At 46.2% G+C, this 22238-nt stretch overlaps 2 protein-coding genes across 4 annotated transcripts in view; one reads left to right on the top strand and one right to left on the bottom strand.

Moving 5' to 3' along the window:
• The first annotated feature begins 1735 nt into the window (after positions 1-1735).
• Positions 1736-12473, top strand: LOC135809761 (uncharacterized). The gene is made up of 7 exons (XM_065323183.1): positions 1736-2447; positions 3182-3474; positions 3924-3948; positions 4294-4344; positions 6208-6324; positions 7633-7789; positions 11661-12473. The coding sequence occupies exons 1-7, from the start codon at positions 2120-2122 to the stop codon at positions 11989-11991; spliced, it is 1302 nt and encodes a 433-aa protein (XP_065179255.1). The 5' UTR covers positions 1736-2119; the 3' UTR covers positions 11992-12473.
• A 996-nt stretch (positions 12474-13469) lies between these two features.
• Positions 13470-22238, bottom strand: part of LOC135809759 (uncharacterized) — a 51013-nt gene continuing 42244 nt past the window's right edge. Inside the window, exons 14-21 of one of the 3 annotated variants that reach the window (XM_065323180.1) lie at positions 20887-20985; positions 19792-19881; positions 18866-18964; positions 17768-17857; positions 16822-16920; positions 15777-15866; positions 14995-15060; positions 13470-14239 (exon numbers count right to left, since the gene is read on the bottom strand). In XM_065323180.1, coding sequence (XP_065179252.1) covers positions 14007-14239; positions 14995-15060; positions 15777-15866; positions 16822-16920; positions 17768-17857; positions 18866-18964; positions 19792-19881; positions 20887-20985 — 866 coding nt within the window. In that variant the 3' untranslated portion in view covers positions 13470-14006. The remainder of the gene's footprint in view (positions 14240-14994; positions 15061-15776; positions 15867-16821; positions 16921-17767; positions 17858-18865; positions 18965-19791; positions 19882-20886; positions 20986-22238) is intronic. The other 2 variants (XM_065323182.1, XM_065323181.1) reach the window with 2 other exon arrangements.

The raw sequence follows: 22238 nt of genomic DNA, 5'->3' as shown, positions 1-22238 counted from the left end.
GTAGACTCTAGCTCTACCGTAGACCATGGTAGACCTACTCATTACACGCATTGCATATTGCGTGGCTGCGAATGGAGAAACAAATCTCTCAATTTTTATCTCGTGACAAGTAGGCAGAGTCACAGCGCTGCACTGCCTCTACAGCTTTGGCCCGGATCTGGTCGCCCCGACTCACGGGACGAGGAAGCGTCGACGGCAAAACAACGCGGCTCCGTTGGCGTCGACGCGTCGTGTCCAAGCCTTGCTTGGCCGCTAGGCCCAGACAGATTCTGCTCCAGTCGCCTCGATATTTTGCGGCAAAATGTTGCTGCGAAATCTTCGATATTTTGCCGAGCCTGGCACAAGAAATTCGATATTTTGCTCCATTTTGCTCCGGAAAAACGTGTATTATATCCACTTCCCGTACAATCCCGTACAACGTTTCATAAAAATCGCAGGGTCGGTTTCTCAACACGGGTTTCAACGCACATGTTCCTGAGTTCTCCCAAAATCAAGTCGATCCACAGTGAATCCCAGAGATATTTCGGTGACATAATCTCGTCCTGGGCAGTGTATCCTGCTGAACGGGTAAGAAACAAGGAAATCCAAGTATCAGGCATCGATTTTACTCGATATTTTGCTCCGATTTTGCCGGCAATTTCCGCTCTTTCAATTCTTCGATATTTTGCCGAAAGAATTGCCGGCAGGATCTGTGTGGGCCTAATGCCAATGGCCGGCCTATGCCAGGTGACTGTACTGTCGACTCACTAGCTTGTTCAACCATGGTACCAGTACCTGTGAGTCTGATCAAGCCGCGGAGCACTACCGCAACTGGCGCAAGCAAGCACGTGATGGTCCGGTACGGTGTATGTGGTTGATTTCTTGAGCCTAGGCTATGACTGTGAAAAATAGGAACTACCGAGCATGAATGCTCACCCCATACGGCCATAGAATCTACGCTCGGTCTAAGCTCAGGAGAACAAGGCAGCCTTGATAGTTGAGATCAAGCCAAAGGAACTAGCTCAGGTGCTAGCGACGTCGGTAAGACTAACATGTACAAGCACCAGGCCAGGAGTCGTGAAAGCCCGTAGCACAACTCCGAGCTCCCTGGCCTTGGATAGCACCATGCGCACACCTACACGCTTACACTTACAGATCCGGGAGGACTATCCGAAGAAGAAAAATTTAATGTCGATCGGTCCTCGTCAAAACTCGACCCGTATACGTATCATTAGACATCAGGCCAAACTAAAGAAGGTGTGTGGTTCGACTCACCCGACCGACCGTACAATTTCAGCCCGACCGTAACTTTTTTTCGGCGGGCTGTCGTGTGACTGACGTACGTGGACTGAACACGTCCACGTCTACGTGCTGTGCGGCGTGAGTCTGCGGACGCAGGCGGCTCCTTTTGGACTTGACTTGTAGTTGTACTGCAGTGCAGTGCAGTGAGTGGTACGACTGCTGCCTTGTGCTGGTAGTAGAGTCTACTCGATACGCGTATACAGTGTATTTACATGTACTAAAAAATATATTAAAAAAAAAAAATCCGCCCGCCCGCCCGTAAAAAAAATGTCCATGTTAGTCGAACCACACACCTTCTTTAGTTTGGCCTCATTACTAATATTACTAGCTTGTCAAGTGACCATTATAATAATTATTATGATGAGGCATATCCGAATGCATGATGACAGGGGGCGAAGATCGAAGCCACGGGAAAGCACCAGGCATTGGCATTAGACGATTAGTAGATTATGGTAGATCCACTCAGTCTCTGGTCCGTGATGTAATCGATACTACCCTCAGATACAAGGTTTATACGACTCTCTGCTCCACATGCGCGATGGTGTCGGGAATTATCTCCGCTGCTTCAACAAATACCTCGCTGTACTGTCAGCGTCAAAGACAAAGAGTATCAACGAAGTTAGTTGTTACTTGAGCAAGCAATCTTTTCTCTTCGCGATCAATCAGGCCTGGTTGCGTCAAAGGCCACCACGTTTTTGCTGCTCTGCCGTAAAGCTACCCGTCTCCTTTGCATTCACTCAATGATTTCTCATTTTCATTCCAGTGGCTGCTGACGGCAGTGTTTAGCCAAGGAAAGGCTCCTGATCGCTACCGGACAGGCACCGAATCTGTAGCCGAAATGCTGACCGAAGAAGAACAGCTGTTCGAATTGAAGCAGTTGATTAACAATAACAGACACCCGATATGTCAGGCATTGAGCAGCATTCGAGACGTTCTAGCCAGCATGGAGATGTCATTGACCGCCGAGGATAGAGAGGAATTGCTGAAGACTCACCTTCTGAAATCCGAGGCCATTGACAAGTTGATCGACAAGATACAACGCCTGGACGATGTCAACGCGTACCGTGCGTTCCTCAGAGCTGCGGCACGGAACAACCCGGGAAGGCTCTTGGAAGATTTTGGCTGGAACAAAAATACATTCTTCAGGAATACCGTTGGAGAAATTTGTAAGAGCATGGCCAAAAGCGAAGAGGTGATAGTTTTCGAACTATTATGGTCCGGATTTTCAAGTGCGATGCAGGATTTCAACTAGGGCTGAGTCGGGTAGCATTTTCTTCAGGTATCGGGTTCGGGTAGTTTTCCACGGGTAGCACGGGGTACCCGATCGGGTAATGGTTCCATGGTAACACCACAATGCACCCCTTCCCTTGCACACTGGGTAGACATGCAAAGTATTACATGAATTTGTACACGTGCACTGTCCATGACGTCATCTGCGACTTCGGGTTTTTTCGGGTACTATTCTGTGCCCGTCTACCCCAGGTCCTCACGGGTAACAGGGTACCCGACTACCCCATGCACACCCCTACATGTCACCATACTGCCTTGCCATCACCTACCCGTACAGTACCAGGTAGATATGCAGTCCATGCACTCTTGCTACACATCTCCACAGCACTGGTGGAGTTGACAACCAGACGTGTGCACAAACACACACACACACATTCACACACGCGCACACATTCACACACACACACACACATTCACACACACAACCTCAATGATAATAGTATAGCTGCATGGATGAGAGTACTCGGTAGGTTGGAAAAGAAACCCAGTCCATACCTTTCTTATCTTCGGTTTGCCGAGGAGGTTTCAATTTGTAAACTTTGGCGTCGACCTTGTTACATGAAGAACGATTTGGAATGATACTCTGATGGTTTCCTGGTGTGTGTGGCAGATTATTTGGACATGCAGTTGTGCGATCTCTCGCCGAATCACCGCGCAAAGCAACTGGTATGCTCTGAGATGACTTGCAAGCAGAATCCGCTGCTGGTGACAACTTGGAGAGACCTGGCTGCCAAGTGCTGTGAGCGGGAGCCGCCACCGGATGTTCAGACTGCCGAGCAGTTCTGGGAGTGGTGGACGACGCTCGCCCGGAGGCCAACCATACACGACCTGATAGGCGGTCTAAGGCAGATCGATCATGTTGCTCTGGCTCAGGTGCTGTGCAGTGAAGACATGTTTGACCTGGTAAGCGGATTATTCTTCGGTGGTTCGACTGTTGACTTGACACCTTTGGCCGCTCTGCTGCTACAAGCAGTGATATCATTCCAAAATCCATAAGATCCGAATCATCAGCCAGTGTGATTATAAGAGGGCTCATAGTTACAGTGCACGCACTTTATCATGTATGTTACAATGCTGATCGGAATCAGATCTATCCTAGAAAACTTCATGGAAACTGCTGGAGATAGACAGAAGCTCTGCCCCTCCAGGTTCTAGGTCATCCTTTAACTTGCCTACAAATCACACCAGTACGTCTTGCCAGTGCTCATCAAGCTTAGACTGAAACCTTTTTCTGTAAAAAACCTTTTTCTGAAAATTTGTAAAGAATCGTAGCACTTTTGTAAGCTAATGTGGCTGTCTATTGGTCTGTTTCTGTTGCTTGCATGGCGCGCCATTGTGATGATTACACCCAGCAATATGTTCCGCCGGCACTTCCGAGTAAGTTTTGCACATGTTTTCCCTAGCTACAGCAAATCGCCCAGCAGCCATTCACAAACCATGCCTTTAAAAAGCGTTCTCGTGGCCTCACTTTATCAAAAAGGATATGATCGCAATGTGACAACATAATCGAAGAGCACAACACGGCAAAGATGGTTAACCATGTACTTGAAGTACCACAATGTGGAAATACCACGTGACAAAACGTCACAAAAGTACACAGTCGTGCTCTTGCTCATATCCAGGTGGCAAATTCGCCCATGTGCTTCGAGATCAGTTCTCCGAAAGCAACTTGTACATGTACTGCCCAACAGTGCTGTATATTGCTCATTCCATTTCCTGTAGGAGGTACGCACGACCTGATCCGGAATGAGATCTACGTCTCCACAGAAAGAGGTAAGCATAGCCACAGATTGGTATCATTGGAGATGATTTTAATCATAAATAAACAAGTGCACAGATGTGTGTGAAGAGGGGGGAGGGTATAGCAATAGCTTTTGATTCGCAGCCGATGTGAAAGGTCCCTATGGTCAAGTGAGTTATGGACATGCGTTGAATTTGTGGAGCATGGTCTGGGAGCGAGAGTGAAGAGAGACTCGCCCACAGTGTACTTTGTGTTGGTTTTGGTCAGGTGTCCTTAACGTACTAGTGTCCTTAACGTACTAGTCTCTATAAATAGTGGTTACAATTTGCAATTTGCCGAAACGTTGAAAAGGATTCTGTGAAATGAAATGAGTTGTGAATTTGCAGTGCCCAGGGAATGAACATGTGTGCTCACCAATTCTCTTCGAGTTATGAAGCTGCAGGATGCCTCACCGCTACTTCGTACCTAAGACTTGGTTATCACTATTCGCCGTTCATGAGTCAATGGCCTTTGTCGTTCTCCTCTTGCACCGTCAGCCTTTAAAAAGAAGTCCAATGCCATACGGATGTACGAGTGAATGAGCCGATGATGTATTTCGGCGGGGCCAGGGGAAAGGCCAACAGTAGAATACTGGATGCATGGCTGATATTGAGTCCCAATGATTGACAGAGAATGCAGTGGCCTACTTGGTCCGACTTATTGAAATGTGCGTTTCGCTTCGAGCGTCAACCAAACAAATTCAAATAATCTCAGGACGGAATAAACTATCCAGCTACCTAACACTATCCTTCAGTTGTCGATTTGTGATGTTGAAGAAGAAATGGCCCCAACTCCAAAGGAGGCAGCGGCTCAGGATCCTAGTCGACTCGAGCATTTTGCGTCCGAATTTTGTCGTCAGAGGACTCCTGTTGCTTCTCGCGCAACACAGAGAAGGCCTGGTGCTGAAATCAACACCCCGCTGCGATGGGAAATTGTCACAGAGTACCAGAAACTCCTAGGCGATCGTTCTCGAGTGCCTCCTGGCGGATTGAAATTGCTGCAGTCGCTGTTTTCTTGGCATAATTTCAGCAAATGCGTTCAGAAACTCGTGCAGAAAGCACCAGCATCGCTCCGTCCAGTTTGCTTATCTCTCTCGCAGTCATTCACGATGTGGCGGCCGACGAATCAAGATCACAGAAGAGATCGTCGAGAAGTTGATCGGAATAAATAACCGCCCTTGAGGTCGACTTGCAGGCGACAACCTGGCTGGAAAATTGAAGCGCAGAAAGGGTGAATTATCCTGCGGATATGGTGCGTGAATGGGGCGGAGTCCTCGGAGCCGCGATCGCGATGCGTCACAAGATCGCCAGTCTCCGGGGCCAGTGGATTCGAGAAACAGGCAGGGAAGAGCACGCATGGTCTGACTGCATGCATGACAGTCAGGTCGACGCAGATCAGACTCAGTACGCGCGCGGCACACGGTGATGAGAAGTGATTTTTTATGCTTGGTGGTTTACTTGTTCGCCTCTTTTTGTAGGTGTCGTGGGAGCGTCAGGCGAAGTCGATCGTCTAAATCGTGCCTATGGAGTGAAAAAATCAAGGAAGCGCAGTGTAGCTTGGAGGAGATGAAAAAACTGTCGACGTTATGCAGGTTGACGCACTTGCAGATGCGCCCTGAGACACCAGCAGCGATGAAAACTACAAGGTCAAGCCAAGAAACGATACAGTAGTTATCTATCTACCGTCTCTTGGTTGATTTTTTAGTACAGGTGTTCCTTTGTATGCTGGAGTTTTGAAGCGAAGCGCACGTTTTAATAAGTCGGACCAAGTAGATGTAGAGGAAGACCAGTTGAGCTTTCATCACGTTTTTGTTACTTCGAAGTAGGAAGCACTTGTCCTATTCTTTTTCTTTTCAGAAAAAAGAGAGTGGTCTAAAGTCATCCGTACCTGCGACAGTGAACGCATTGGCCTTTCAGGCGAAGTAATGATCAGCGTAACCATAAATGCCGTGCAGATTTCTCCTATCCACCTTGGTGAGTTTGCTGCTATTGGACCAATGGACGCTGATATAATATTATTTGCATTCTCCTTCTTTCTGCAGTGGCATGCTGGGTCTGGCAAAGCTGTTATCTTATTATTGATCAGCTGAGATCCATTTGAGAATGGACTCGGATGGAGAGCCAAGGACAAATTTATAGAAAAGAAAAAGGACCAAGGAACTACAAGTTACGCTATAATGTCCACTAACAGCACCAGTTAGTAAACAATCAGCTCATGCGATAACATTTCCCCTCCTATGTTATCTTATAACTTAGAACCTTCCAAGTTGGAAGGCTGTTGGAGTGCGCATCCAAGATGTGCTAGAGCTATTAGCCAGTTAGTTGTAGAACGTCGGTACCGTCGGTCAGTGTTGTGCGATGTACATATATCGCATTAGCTGATGCGAAGTTTTTAGTAACTGGTGCTGTTAGTGGACATTATAGCGTAACTTGTAGTTCCTTGGTCCTTTTTATTTTCTATGAATTCCATTTGTTTGACACTGTTACTATGTGGCACCTTTCACTGTCCTTTCTCTCTCTCTCTCTCTCTCTCTCTCTCTCTCTCTCTCTCTCTCTCTCTCTCTCTCTCTCTCTCTCTCTCTCTCTCTCTCTATCTATCTATCTATCTATCTATCTACTTCAGTATATTTCTATCTATCTATCTTACCATTATTATTTTTTCGGCAACGCAGATGATGATGATGATGATCTATCTCTCTCTCTCTCTCTCTCTCTCTCTCTCTCTCTCTCTCTCTCTCTCTCTCTCTCTCTCTCTCTCTCTCTCTCTCTCTCTCTCTCTCTCTCTCTCTCTCTCTCTCTCTCTCTCTCTCTCTCTCTCTCTCTCTCTCTCTCTCTCTCTCTCTCTCTCTCTCTCTCTCTCTCTCTCTCTCTCTATCTATCTATCTATCTATCTCTCTCTCTCTCTATCTATCTATCTATCTATCTATCTACTTCAGTATATTTCTATCTATCTATCTTACCATTATTATTTTTTCACGCAGATGATGATGATCTCTCTCTCTCTCTCTCTCTCTCTCTCTCTCTCTCTCTCTCTCTCTCTCTCTCTCTCTCTCTCTCTCTCTCTCTCCCTCCCTCCCTCTCTCTCTCTCTCTCTCTCTCTCTCTCTCTCTCTCTCTCTCTCTCTCTCTCTCTCTCTCTCTCTCTCTCTCTCTCTCTCTACTTAACTGTTAGTAGGCGAAATCACTTTACTCTCTCTCTCTCTCTATCCTAATCTCCATGTGGTTTTTTATACTTCTATTTCTCTATTGTCATGAACCATTTGTCTATTTTTCTACTTTGCAGACAAATTGTGGGTCAGCTGGCCTCTGCAACACCTGCGGGAGTACGGTGTAAATAGCGGAGACTTTGGCAAGCAAGTCCTGACGCTCGTGCTGGGTCGAGCAAGTGGAGAGTTTGGTGGCACATTCAAGTTTCAAGTTTCTGACGATACGCTGAAAAAGTGAGCATTAATACTTGTATCTGTTGACTTATGCATCACCACATTGGATACCCAAAAAAAAGAAGAAAAAAAGTAAATTATCGTGTCCGTTCCCGAAGGGAACTCACGACGGCCGCTAACACCCGATAAAGGTATTTGTATACCCAAAGCACATGAAAAGTAGAGGCTGTACAATTGGGCACATTGCACACTCTTCAGAGCCAGTGCAGCTATTTAAGTGGAGATTATCTGCACGCATGCAACGATTCGGCAGACAGGTGTACTATCCAAATCTATCCACGTCATTTTGTGCATCGTTCCCTAACAAAAATATGATAATTTGACTGGAAATGGGTCAGAGTGGGCAGACAGGGCAGACTGGCTGGTAATAACAATGTTAAGTTCTACACTAAACTTGTGTGGCCTTAGAAGGATCTTGGGTAGATTGTTGTTTGAGGTTATAAGAGCGACCTGTGAGTGTTTGTTTGTATGCGCTCGCGTGTGGACAAGTGGAGGGATTATATGCATGCCTGCTGGTGAAGGGGTTGCTTGTATGTGTGATTCGTCTTACACCATGCACCATGCAGGTATGTATGTATGTGTGGGCGGGTGAGTGAGTGTGACATTTATGGATTGTAAAGAAGGCGTACCGTAATTCCGCGCATATAAGCCCATGGGCCTATATCCGGATATAAGCCCACCTCCGTTTTTTAGCCCGTGGGCTAATAAACAGACACAAATTCAACTCACGTGTCAAGTAGAGTTTTTCACAAAATGGACTCTTCCTACCATGGTACAGCAGGTCAGTGCAGTTTACCAGTAGAGTATGGAAGACCCATTATGAGCGCGGACTTGTACTTTTTCGTGAACCTTCAAAATTCGAATATTGGCCCATGGGCTAAAAATCGAACACGTTTTACTGGATATTTTATCCCCAAACTGCATTATTTCGTATATAAGCCCATGGGCTTATATGCGCGGAATTACGGTATAAGTCATTCCTCCTGCTTCAAGCCATTCCGAACATTACTTTCATTATTAATAATATTAATAATTTTGGTAAAAAAGAAGGATTAAATGTTACGAATCGACTCGGATGGAGAGCCAAGGTTTAATTTATACAAAAGAGAAAGGACCAAGGAACTACAAGTTACGCTATACTGTCCACTAACACCACCAGTTACTAAACAATCAATCATGAGCTGATTGTTTAGTAACTGGTGGTGTTAGTGGACAGTATAGCGTAACTTGTAGTTCCTTGGTCCTTTCTCTTTTGTATAAATGTTACGAGTTATGACTAACTGTCCACCAACGTAACCAGATCATATACAGTCAGCGAGTGCGACTAAATGGCACAAAACTGACAAGGAGTACTGAGACATTCGACACATTCTCGCACTCGCTGACTATATGATCTGGTTACGTTGGTGGACAGCTAGTCATAACTCGTAACATTTTGTCCTTCTTTTACCAAAATTATTAACAATGTCATTCTCCTTTTGGTACCATAATTAAAGGCAAGTTCGATTGGTAAGGATCGGGATCGGGATCCAGATCTCCGATCCGTCAGATCCTTCAGAGTCAACTGAACACTTTATTTTGGACCTTGACTGTTGCCATGTTGACGAAGTACAAATGTAATAAAAGTGGCGCTCACAAGTCAGTCACCCAAAAGGGTGAAAGCCGTACTCATCGCGTGCGCCGTACAAAAGTCAACAAGCCCTATCTCGATCCACGTGTGCCTACCACAATGTGTACAAAAATGATTTTTACCCGCCATATACGCACAAAGGTCACATTTGGATCCGTTGGATCAGGCCAACCCTGCTCCCTGAGGTGGGTTGACCGGATCCAAATCCGAAGGATCCAGATCCGGATTCGACCAATTGAAAGGGTGCGAATCCAGTGGATCCCATGGATTGGGATCCCAATCCTACCAATTGAACACGCCCTAACTCGGCTAACCATCTGATTTAAAGGGGAAGTTAAGGCAAAAATTAAAATTTCACCAGTTGTAGTCTTCGGGGTGCTGAGTCGAATGGCCTTGGTCCGAGAAAGCTGAGACGCTCCCTTCCTACTTGAATCCCAATCGAACTCGCACACTTCCACCGAAACTGGGTGACTGCGCCCTACTAGATGGGGATTTGTATGCAAAATGTCACTAAAAGCGCCATTTCGTTCTTATAAAAGCACGGATGACCGCGATTGGCCCATATGTTGTAGTCTTTTGGACGCTGAGTCGATTGGTTTTGGTCCGAAAAGGCTGCGATGCAGCGTTCCTCCTTTATTCCCAATCGAACATGGTTGAACAAGCGGTCACATTCTCCTGCGTACACCAGTCACCTGGTCACCGTGCCTGCAGGGTACAACTTACTAGCCTGTTTGACCTTTTTTGGGTGCAGTCCTGTCACTCGAGTTGAACTCGAGTTGAACCTTGGTGTGAAATTTGTCGCCTGCTGGCGTGGTGACCAGGTGATTTGGGCACCCAGGAGCACGTGACCGCTTGTTCAACCATGTTCGATTGGGAATAAAGGAGGAACGCTGCATCGAAGCCTTTTCGGACCAAAACCAGTCGACTCAGCGTCCAAAAGACTACAACATATGGGCCAATCGCGGTCATCCGTGCTTTTATAAGAACGAAATGGCGCTTTTAGTGACATTTTGCATACAAATCCCCATCTAGTAGGGCGCAGTCACCCATTTTCGGTGGAAGTGCGCGAGTTCGATTGGGATTCAAGTAGGAAGGAAGCATCTCAGCTTCCTCGGACCAAGACCATTCGACTCAGCACCCCGAAGACTACAACTGGTGAAAATTTTAATTTTTGCCTTAACTTCCCCTTTAAATTTTAAAATAAATTTGTTCTTTTTTAAAACATTTATCTGTGCATGTCAGCTAAACTATGACATGTATAATGTGTTGATATTGTTGCTAACTGTTGTGAATCCTCTGGTTCTCTAAAGTGTCAGGAACGAACGACCCCACACGGCACGAGGACAACTATTTATTCTCAACAGTATATTTCACTTCCATCGACTAATAACAATGAATGAATGAATGAATGAATGAATGACACTAAAACCACCAGGTAGTTATAGCGTGAAAATGACAGCGTATATGAGAAAAGCATACACATACAACATACAACTACAGCGCACACAGCAAACCGCACATAGCGCATGTAGCGTATACTACGTCGTAATCATCAGCGGTACGGCGGAGTCGGGATACAACTGCATTGAAACGAACACAATGTCACAAGCGAGAAGGCCTTTCACTCTCGAGAACTTGTGGTTTCACAACACTAACTGTACCATACTCGTGATACATGCTCCTTCTGTTCACCCATATTGACTGGTTTTGTGCACGGTTATCAGCAGTGGGTCATGCTGTACGGTCATGTAGAGGGAGGCAGCACAAGATCATGGCGTGTATACCCGGAACGATGTGCGTTTTCATCCCTGTTATTTGCAAGCTCTGCGTGATCTGTGCTCTACGCAACACACGATAACGGTCTTGCCCTACTGACCCAAGTGCGGCCCAAACAAGCGATGGCATATGCAAGTGTGTATACATCGGCCCTGCCCCAAGGATAACTGGACCAGGAAACCGGGCAGCAAAACCCACATTGTTTAGCATTACTATCACCAGTGTCGTCAACCTGGTTCACAAAATAATGTTCTGAAAGTTCAATATGGGCTGAAGGTTCAAGGTCTTTGCCCTGTTTTCGCTGTACAAGATTAGTTACAGCCGAGGGAAAGTCCCTACGTAATGAGTTGAATATGAGGCTGCCGAAGTTGTACACTTCACTTTTATCTTCACTGCTGTCCTGTGTGTGTGCGTGCGTGCGTGCGTTTGTGTTGCTTTCTGTCTTCCCTGCCCGGTCATGGTCAGCGTGATAACGAGCAATGCCGCCAAGCATGCCAGGCTTGTCAGACAAGCTGCACCTGCGCTAGCCGTACAAGCCGTTGACCCTGGGATAGGCGATGTCATCTATCAACGCTGCTCTGGGATGCCTCGCTGGGATGCAAGGCCACATTCTAGGCGACTGTCAGCTACGGATACTCCGCCAAAGCGCCCACTCGGAGAAATTAGATCCTGCTCCTCACCCAAGCTGTCTCGTAGTGTCTTTCCCCTGCAACCCAGTACAGCTGCGGCACCTCCCCTTCCTCCGAGGCCAGACCGCGGCTCTCCTCGACCGCCTCCCCGACCTCCAAAGCCATGATCATGAATAATTATGGTGTAAGGGCAATCTATTGCCAGGGTATTTTGGCACTTGATTTCGTGCCCCCCCCCCCCCCCCCAACAGACACTGTTCTTACACTGGTCATGCCTTGTAATGCATGCAGAGCTAGATGCGACTCATCAGTCTTGGTCCTGCTGAGCAACTGTCATCACATGATGCATTCAACTCGGGCGGACAGGTAATATCGCTTCGGCAAAACCTTACACAGGATTAACACTTTGTCGGCAAACCGGGTGCGCATTTCCCATACGGGCTGTACAACATACCACCGTCTGCAGTTGTTCCTGGTTTGCTTGTAGTGTGCAGGGAATGATCACACAGTGGCTACAACGTGCTGCTTCAGGCAATACATGTTTGCAAATTGTCACATGTTGTTGTGTCTTGGTCCCAGTGTCGCCTAGATAAGAATGTCTGCTGCCCACTTTGCGAATACAATAGTGCGACTCTCATGTTGTCAATGAGGTGGCGGTTCCAAACGTTGGAACTTGTGCTTGCTGTGCACTGCCTTCCCGCCGACTCCCCCCTAGATTAACTCAGGGATGCCATCTGGAGCACAGGAGAAGCATGCCTAGTCTTCCTTTGTGCTGCCTTCTCGCATGCCATGTGGAAAGTTTGACATGCTTCCCGCGTGTTCCACCGGCGGTATGGCAGTTTTGTTTAAAAGCCCATGTCAGTGCTAGCCAACTGCTAGGCTTCTACTGAAGCCAGGCCGCAAGTTCTCTGATTCGAACCAGTTATTTCTATGTATGTCAGCACTAATATCAGGCATATGTGCCGCCAGTGCATCTTGAAAACCAGGCTTTCATTCAAAACAGGCTTATATACGAGACAGACCTTAATACAAGACCCTGGAGTATCTGCACTGAACGTCTTGGGCACCTAGTCACAAGACGATAATACAGTCGTCCCTCTTTAATCCGGCACTTTATAATCCAGCACCCTCGATAAACCAGCACAATTTTCAGTAGCCAAATGTCCTCTTCATGCACATTGCAGCAGTAGATCAGATTTGTTAATCCAGCACCCTCCCTAATCCAGCAGATTTCCGTGGCACAAATGGTGCCGGATTATAGAGGGACCACTGTAGTATGTTGGGTTTCAGAAGCTAATAAAAACAACAACAACAACAACAACAACCACAACAGCAACAACAACCACAACAGCAACAACAACAACCACAGCAGCAGCAACAACAACAACTCTTATTGGCCACTGGCTATCGTGAGAATAAAGATTTGAAACAACAACAAAATTACTGTAGCTCAGCTTGTCCGGAGCATTAATTGCTCGCCAATAGCGAGGGCCCTGGTTTGGGAGATTTTTCTATTTCTTTCATGTCTGGTCTGCAAGTGTTGAGTTTCGGAGAGAAAAGAGCGGAAGACAGGTGGCCCAGTTTCCTATTAAAGTTGATAGCAATGAAAATACTTTGCAGTGATTTTCATCATTTCAACTTCACACAGAGCAACCACGTTTCCTTGCAACTGCATGTATCATGAGTGGAATAATTACGTCATAACTAGTCAGTGTCATGAAGGACAGGGCGGATAGACGAGTAAATAGGTCAGGTGTAAAAATGGTTCAGACAAAATTTAATGATAATGGCGGTGGAAAAAATATCCTCAAGGATTAAGATGCAGACACGAATCCTAATGAAAGGTGGTGGGAGGTGTGTAAATCAGACCCATTCAAGGACCAACTTTGGCCGGCCTAGTGTGCCATCTAATTGAAATTCTCACAATATCCCGTATTCACCACACTTTCAGGCGCATCCAAGAGTATTCTCCATCTCTCTCATACGGGCTGCACGTCTATGCATGGTAGAGGACATACTTTGTAGTAGATACATTGTGCTGTACGTGAGAGAATAGGTCAGAGACCATGCTTGAGTAGCAATTCTCCTACACTTGCCCCCCAGAGGGCTCAATAAAGAACGAAGTACGCATTGCTCTGAAGAAAACCTGCATTGGAATGTTGCAAGCCATGCCGTCTCATGCTCAGTCGCCTTCTTCTTTGCCTGATTCAGTGGTCTCACACTCTTCCTCTTGCCTGGGAAGCCATTCCCGCAACTTTGATATGCTCTCATAATGATGTCCACTGAGTCTGTCATGATCAGGGGCGCTTGAGGTCGACGGTCGAGGAGAAGGCTGTGGCCCATCTTCGGAGCAAATCGATGCTCCGGACAGTGTGCGCCTCATTCTGTTCTGCTCAGACTGAGGCCACTGTTGTACTGTTTCACAATCAAGAGGCATAACAGTGGTCCAAACAACAATAGGCCACCGCATCAAGTCATACCGTTTTATCCTGATTACTGGCCCTTCGATCCCAAACGTATGGTGCATATCGGAAAAGGTTTCGCAGTGAAGAAACTGCTTGGTGGGTGATTGCTAAGAGGCGGGTCCAATAGGTAAATGCCCAACAACAGGCTGAGATTGAGCCGCGGCATGTTTTCAGACTTCAAAAGAAGTAGTAGACAAAGAGGTTGGGCCCAAAAGGGAAGATGCACAAAAATCACTCATTCACCAGTTTGAGGGAGTTGGAAATGGGAAAATTCTGAAAATTGACTGTCACCACCAGGACTTGAACCAGGGACCCTCGCTTACGGCCAGCAATGCTCTACCTGTAAGAAGCTATGGTGTATTTATCATCCCAGCAGCGACCGTTCAACATTCTCCCTCCCGCCGTGTCGCGGATCAAATAATAGTAATATGCATGAAAGGATCGACATTAGTTCATGTGTGGGAAAGCCCCCCCCCCCCTTGATCACTATCCTGACTATGCCCCTGTATACAGGGTGTGAAATCCAGCTTGACACCACGGCTGTGTATGTGAAGAGCTGTGAGAGTAGTGCTTCAGTCCTGGATTGATTGCCTGCGCGGTGGAGTTCCTACGGATGTGGAAACGGCTCAGTCCGATTGACTCTAACAAGAACTGTGTCTTACAGTGACTTGCATGTTTTCTATTTTCGACTGCCTGAGAACTCACCATTTTCATAAGAACTTCCATGGGATAAGGTGAACATTCGTTTGCAATGCGGACAACTGCTGGTAACTATGGCACACATTGGGGGAAAGAAAGCATTGCTTGAGCGAGAAGTGAAGTCAGATGTCAAGCCAATAATAATTGGAGAACAGACTGGTCAAGTGCAAAGCAACAGCCTTCAAACTGTTACTTGGAGGGTGTGTTCAGCTAGACATATTGAACAGAGGAAGACAGTCCATGTAAGCGTAGTAAAACCAAACTCTTGTAAAATCTCATACAGTGCATGGCACGGAATGCTGGCAGCCACTGGATGATGATTAGACACGCATACGCAATGTGCTTAGCTTCGGGAACAACAGCACTGCATACTGTAACGTGCATATCGGGAATAACACTGCATTTCAAGTTCAATCCGCTTTGCCATGGCACTGCATAAAACTGCGACAAACAATTGCAATGCAGACCATTTTGAAGAAAAAGCGGTATCTAATTTCCCGTTGTTTTCGGTTACAACTGCTGGACCAGCTTGATATTAATTGCTAGTGCAGTAATAACCTAAGAAAGGGTTTGCTCCCCACACCGAAGCTCGCGCTATTCCAGTAATAACCTAGTCCTAAATTAGTTTGTGAATGGCAGTTCGGGCCCAATGGCTAAGCCACTAGTTAGCGCCCTCCAACATGTTGAGCACTAACAACCCAGAGGGCTATCCCTGCCAAGCCGTGGGGCCCTTGCTGCCATTCACCAACCTCCGACTGCCCCCTACCTGCCCCCTACCTGCCCCCTACCTGGTCTTTCCATAGTAAAGTAATTCTGGTATGCGCTTGTCTCGGAAGAGATGCTCCCGGTTTTACTCTGGCGGCGGTGAAGAGAAGCTTCTACAACAGAATGATTACACGGGAGCAAACAAGACGGAGAGTACGGGCAGGGTTATGCTAGTGTGCCATGTACTCACGTACACCGTATACTTGTTGCCGTGAAAAGCCTAGCTGCAGAGCCATGTAGTACTGTCGGAGCGCCGAAGAACGACCAGGCTAGACTTTGACCAAGCACAGCATACCAATGTAACTGTGCATAGACTGTAATATGTATTATTATGTGCCATGAAGTGGAGACGATAAATAAATAAATAAATAACATTTAAACTCGGATACTGAGCCAGTAATAAAATGTAAAAAAGAGAAGAAACACATGAGAGCGAGTTATGCAGCAACTATTCACGACTGTAGCAAGATGATAAGCGGTCAGAAAGTGCGATAATAGGGCACAGAACTGACAGGCTACTGAGACATTCAGCGACCCAAGACCTAGCTCTAACACATCTCCAGTGCGCAAACCAACACCCTTCCAACAGCCTTCCAGTCATGTTATTAACTGGTCTTGTCATCGTCCTGTAACAGTCGGCATTCTTTGTTGCCGCGGAACTTAGCTTGCGCACATTTTTGCTGCGCTCACCTTCCCCTCTTCGGTCCTACGTAACCATGAACCTTCCAAGTTGGAAGGCTGTTGGTTTGCGCACTGGAGATGTGTTAGAGCTAGGTCTCGGGTCGCTGAATGTCTCAGTAGCCTGTCAGTTCTGTGCCCTATTATCGCGCTTTCTGACCGTTTATCATCTTGTTACAGTCGTGGATAGTTGCTGCATAACTCGTTCTCATGTGTTTCTTCTCTTTTTTTACATTTTTTAAAATAAATAATACATGAAAATAAGAACGGTCTCGGCTAAGAGGCTGACCCCCCCCCCCCCCCCTCCCAGTTCTTCGGTGACCGACACTACTGTAATAGATCTTCACTTTTCGCTTTTTGAAATTGAAAATGGCCACAAGAACAACTAACCTAGTTGCTTGTCAACGAGAAAGCCACTTGGGCCAATGCTTGCGTCTGGATCAACTGAGGACATGCTCACTTGGCTTGTTCTGCTGTGAAAATCCATTGCTGCGGTGCAAGACAGATGGAACGAAGGAAGCGGAAATGGGAAAACAGAGAGCAGGCGTAAACACAAATTGTATATGTGTGTTAGTCTGCAACAATAGTGATGGTTCGCAAGTCACAACAGTATTATTATCAGGAAAAAGCAGGTAAACATACTAGGTTTCCTAAGAAGAACGGACTATAGGCGTAAGCAGTGCAAGGTCGTTTTGAGAATAGACGACCTAAACTGCCATTCGAAGTTGCCGAGAGCTCTGATCGGTTGAGCATGGCAGGACTCGACCAGCACCATCTCACCCCATGCTAGGGCCATGTGCCTACCAGTGAGTTGTGTGTCTTGTAAAAAATAAAATAAAATAAAATAAAAGCAAGCAGAAGTTGACACCTGGGGTGGCTTGTCATGCTCAGTTCACAACAGCTGAGCCAACAGGAGAGTGTATGCGTTCCTGAAATAACGTTACTAACACTAATACACCATGTAAGTTGTTGTCATTTTTTTCATTTCAGTCATTCCCTGTGTAATCCTGAAGAGAAGGGAATGAAAGCACTTGATATCTGATATGAAGTGTCTTCTGGACTGGATGTGTTAATTGTGCGGAACATGCGAACTTGACTTTGTTCTAGAAGAATTCATTTTTTCGCCTCCCGACATCTGTTATAATACGCCATGTGATATTCTTTGACTGGTTCAGTCTCTCTGTGCATGCCAGTATGGTTCACATAGTATCTCAAAACTTCGATAACATCAACTAAGACATGCAGTGGAGGTCTGCAAACACTATTTACAACATGCAGTGAATGGTCTACAACTGCCCCCTACCTGCCCCCTACCTGCCCCCTACCTGCCCCCTACCTGGTCTTTCCATAGTAAAGTAATTCTGGTATGCGCTTGTCACGGAAGAGATGCTCCCGGTTTTACTCTGGCGGCGGTGAAGAGAAGCTTCTACAACAGAATGATTACACGGGAGCACACAAGACAGAGAGTACGGGCAGGGTTATGCAAATACACGGGAGCAAACACGACAGAGAGTACGGGCAGGGTTATGCTAGTGTGCCATGTACTCACGTACACCGTATACTTGTTGCCGTGAAAAGGCTAGCTGCAGAGCCATGTAGTACTGTCGGAGCGCCGAAGAACGACCAGGCTAGACTTTGACCAAGCACAGCATACCAATGTAACTGTGCATAGACTGTAATATGTATTATTATGTGCCATGAAGTGGAGACGATAAATAAATAAATAGATAATATTTAAACTCGGATACTGAGCCATTAATAAAAAAAATGTAAAAAGAGAAGAAACACATGAGAGCGAGTTATGCAGCAACTATCCACGACTGTAACAAGATGATAAACGGTCAGAAAGTGCGATAATAGGGCACAAAACTGACAGGCTACTGAGACATTCAGCGACCCGAGACCTAGGTCTAACACATCTCCAGTGCGCAAACCAACACCCTTCCAACAGCCTTCCAGTCATGTTATTAACTGGTCTCGTCACTCGTCCTGTAACAGTCGGCATTCTTTGTTGCCGCAGAACTTAGCTTGTGCACATTTTTGCTGCGCTCACCTTCCCCTCTTCGGTCCTACGTAACCATGAACCTTCCAAGTTGGAAGGCTGTTGGTTTACGCACTGGAGATGTGTTAGAGCTAGGTCTCAGGTCGCTGAATGTCTCAGTAGCCTGTCAGTTCTGTGCCCTATTATCGCGCTTTCTGACCGTTTATCATCTTGTTACAGTCGTGGATAGTTGCTGCATAACTCGTTCTCATGTGTTTCTTCTCTTTTTTACATTTTTTAAAATAAATGATACATGAAAATAAGAACGGTCTCGGCTAAGAGGCTGACCCCCCCCCCCTCCCCTCACTCCCAGTTCTTCGGCGACCGACACTACTGTAATAGATCTTCAATTTTCGCTTTTTGAAATTGAAAATGGCCACAAGAACAACTAACCTAGTTGCTTGTCAACGAGAAAGCCACTTGGGCCAATGCTTGCGTCTGGATCAACTGAGGACAAGCTCACTTGGCTTGTTCTGCTGTGAACATCCATTGCTGCGGTGCAAGACAGATGGAATGAACGAAGCGGAAATGGGAAAACAGAGAGCAGGTTCCATGGGATAAGGTGAACATTCGTTTGCAATGCGGACAACTGCTGGTAACTATGGCACACATTGGGGGAAAGAAAGCATTGCTTGAGCGAGAAGTGAAGTCAGATGTCAAGCCAATAATAATTGGAGAACAGACTGGTCAAGTGCAAAGCAACAGCCTTCAAACTGTTACTTGGAGGGTGTGTTCAGCTAGACATATTGAACAGAGGAAGACAGTCCATGTAAGGGTAGTGAAACCAAACTCATGTAAAATCTCATACAGTGCATGGCACGGGATGCTGGCAGCCACTGGATGATGATTAGACACGCATACGCAATGTGCTTAGCTTCGGGAACAACAGCACTGCATACTGTAACGTGCATATCGGGAATAACACTGCATTTCAAGTTCAATCCGCTTTGCCATGGCACTGCATAAAACTGCGACAAACAATTGCAATGCAGACCATTTTGAAGAAAAAGCGGTATCTAATTTCCCGTTGTTTTCGGTTACAACTGCTGGACCAGCATGATATTAATAATATTGCTAGTGCAGTAATAACCTAAGAAAGGGTTTGCTCCCCACACCGGATCTCGCGCTATTCCAGTAATAACCTAGTCCTAAATTAGTTTGTGAATGGCAGTTCGGGCCCAATGGCTAAGCCACTAGTTAGCGCCCTCCAACATGTTGAGCACTAACAACCCAGAGGGCTATCCCTGCCAAGCCGTGGGGCCCTTGCTGCCATTCACCAACCTGCGACTGCCCCCTACCTGCCCCCTACCTGCCCCTACCTGGTCTTTCCATAGTAAAGTAATTCTGGTATGCGCTTGTCACGGAAGAGATGCTCCCGGTTTTACTCTGGCGGCGGTGAAGAGAAGCTTCTACAACAGAATGATTACACGGGAGCACACAAGACAGAGAGTACGGGCAGGGTTATGCAAATACACGGGAGCAAACACGACAGAGAGTACGGGCAGGGTTATGCTAGTGTGCCATGTACTCACGTACACCGTATACTTGTTGCCGTGAAAAGGCTAGCTGCAGAGCCATGTAGTACTGTCGGAGCGCCGAAGAACGACCAGGCTAGACTTTGACCAAGCACAGCATACCGATGTAACTGTGCATAGACTGTAATATGTATTATTATGTGCCATGAAGTGGAGACGATAAATAAATAAATAGATAATATTTAAACTCGGATACTGAGCCATTAATAAAAAAATGTAAAAAAGAGAAGAAACACATGAGAGCGAGTTATGCAGCAACTATCCACGACTGTAGCAAGATGATAAACGGTCAGAAAGTGCAATAATAGGGCACAGAACTGACAGGCTACTGAGACATTCAGCGACCCGAGACCTAGCTCTAACACATCTCCAGTGCGCAAACCAACACCCTTCCAACAGCCTTCCAGTCATGTTATTAACTGGTCTCGTCACTCGTCCTGTAACAGTCGGCATTCTTTGTTGCCGCGGAACTTAGCTTGCGCACATTTTTGCTGCGCTCACCTTCCCCTCTTCGGTCCTACGTAACCATGAACCTTCCAAGTTGGAAGGCTGTTGGTTTACGCACTGGAGATGTGTTAGAGCTAGGTCTCAGGTCGCTGAATGTCTCAGTAGCCTGTCAGTTCTGTGCCCTATTATCGCGCTTTCTGACCGTTTATCATCTTGTTACAGTCGTGGATAGTTGCTGCATAACTCGTTCTCATGTGTTTCTTCTCTTTTTTACATTTTTTAAATAAATGATACATGAAAATAAGAACGGTCTCGGCTAAGAGGCTGACCCCCCCCCCCCCCTCACTCCCAGTTCTTCGGCGACCGACACTACTGTAATAGATCTTCAATTTTCGCTTTTTGAAATTGAAAATGGCCACAAGAACAACTTACCTATTTGCTTGTCAACGAGAAAGCCACTTGGGCCAATGCTTGCGTCTGGATCAACTGAGGACATGCTCACTTGACTTGTTCTGCTGTGAACATCCATTGCTGCGGTGCAAGACAGATGGAATGAACGAAGCGGAAATGGGAAAACAGAGAGCAGGCGTAAACACAAATTGTATATGTGTGTTAGTCTGCAACAATAGTGATGGTTCGCAAGTCACAACAATATTATTATCAGGAAAAAGCAGGTAAACATACTAGGTTTCCTAAGAAGAACGTACTATAGGCGTAAGCAGTGCAAGGTCGTTTTGAGAACCTAAAGTGCCATTCGAAGATGCCGAGAGCTCTGATCGGTTGAGCATGGCAGGTCCGACCAGCACCATCTCACCCCATGCTAGGGCCATGTGCCTGCAGGTGAGTTGTGTGTCTTGTGAAAAATAAAATAAAATAAAAGCAAGCAGAAGTTGACACCTGGGTTGGCTTGTCATGCTCAGGTCACAACAGCTGAGCCAACAGGAGAGTGTATGCGTTCGTTTGTAGAGGTGAGCCAACAGGAGAGTGTATGCGTTTGTAGAGGTTCCTGAAATAACGTTAGTAACACTAATACACCATGTACGTTGTCATTTTTTCATTTCAGCCATTCCCTGTGTAATCCGGAAGAGAAGGGAACGAAAGCACTTTATATCTGATCTGAAGTGTCTTCTGGACTGGATGTGTTAATTGTGCGGAACATGCGAACTTGACTTTGTTCTAGAAGAATTCATTTTTTCGCCTCCCGACATCTGTTATAATACGCCATGTGATATTCTTTGACTGGTTCAGTCTCTCTTTGCATGCCAGTATGGTTCACATAGTATCTCAAAACTTCCATAACATCAACTAAGACATGCAGTGGAGGTCTGCAAACACTATTTACAACATGCAGTGAATGGTCTACAACTGGCATACAATTCTTAGTACGCCATTGTCACAAAGCCTCATTATACTCCAGAACGTGCCACTTGCCATTCATGCACTATGATCACTAGCCCAGTCGTCGCCTAATCCGTTCGGATATGGAATTCTGACGTGTCGAAGCTGCATGCATGCACGCGCATGGTGCGCGTTTCCGGAAAAGAAAATACATGCACCATGGATGGTATGACCTCTACCGGTAGCTGTTTCATGATAAGATGTGTACGTGTGCAGTAGAGACTTGAATGCACCTGCTACTGTACTACCTACAGCAAAAATAGCATAACTCGAGCCTATCATACATCACTATGAGCTGTACCATAAAGTTAACAATATTAGATCTAAAACTAATAAAAGAAACACTAATATTTTTTAGATTTAATGTTGTTCACTTTACGGTACCA

This window comes from Sycon ciliatum, chromosome 2, assembly GCF_964019385.1.
Source record: "Sycon ciliatum chromosome 2, ocSycCili1.1, whole genome shotgun sequence".
NCBI classification, from domain to species: Eukaryota; Metazoa; Porifera; class Calcarea; order Leucosolenida; family Sycettidae; genus Sycon; species Sycon ciliatum.
This window is presented reverse-complemented; position numbering and strand designations above follow the sequence as displayed.

Bases quoted from the DNA above. Each gene is read 5' to 3' on its own strand.
- LOC135809761 (XM_065323183.1), top strand. From the start codon at position 2,120: ATGCTGACCGAAGAAGAACAGCTGTTCGAATTGAAGCAGTTGATTAAC. The intron at 4,345-6,207 runs GTAAGCATAGCC...TTTTCTTTTCAG, and splicing joins CTACGTCTCCACAGAAAGAG to AAAAAAGAGAGTGGTCTAAA. The intron at 7,790-11,660 runs GTGAGCATTAAT...GGTCATGGTCAG, and splicing joins TCTGACGATACGCTGAAAAA to CGTGATAACGAGCAATGCCG.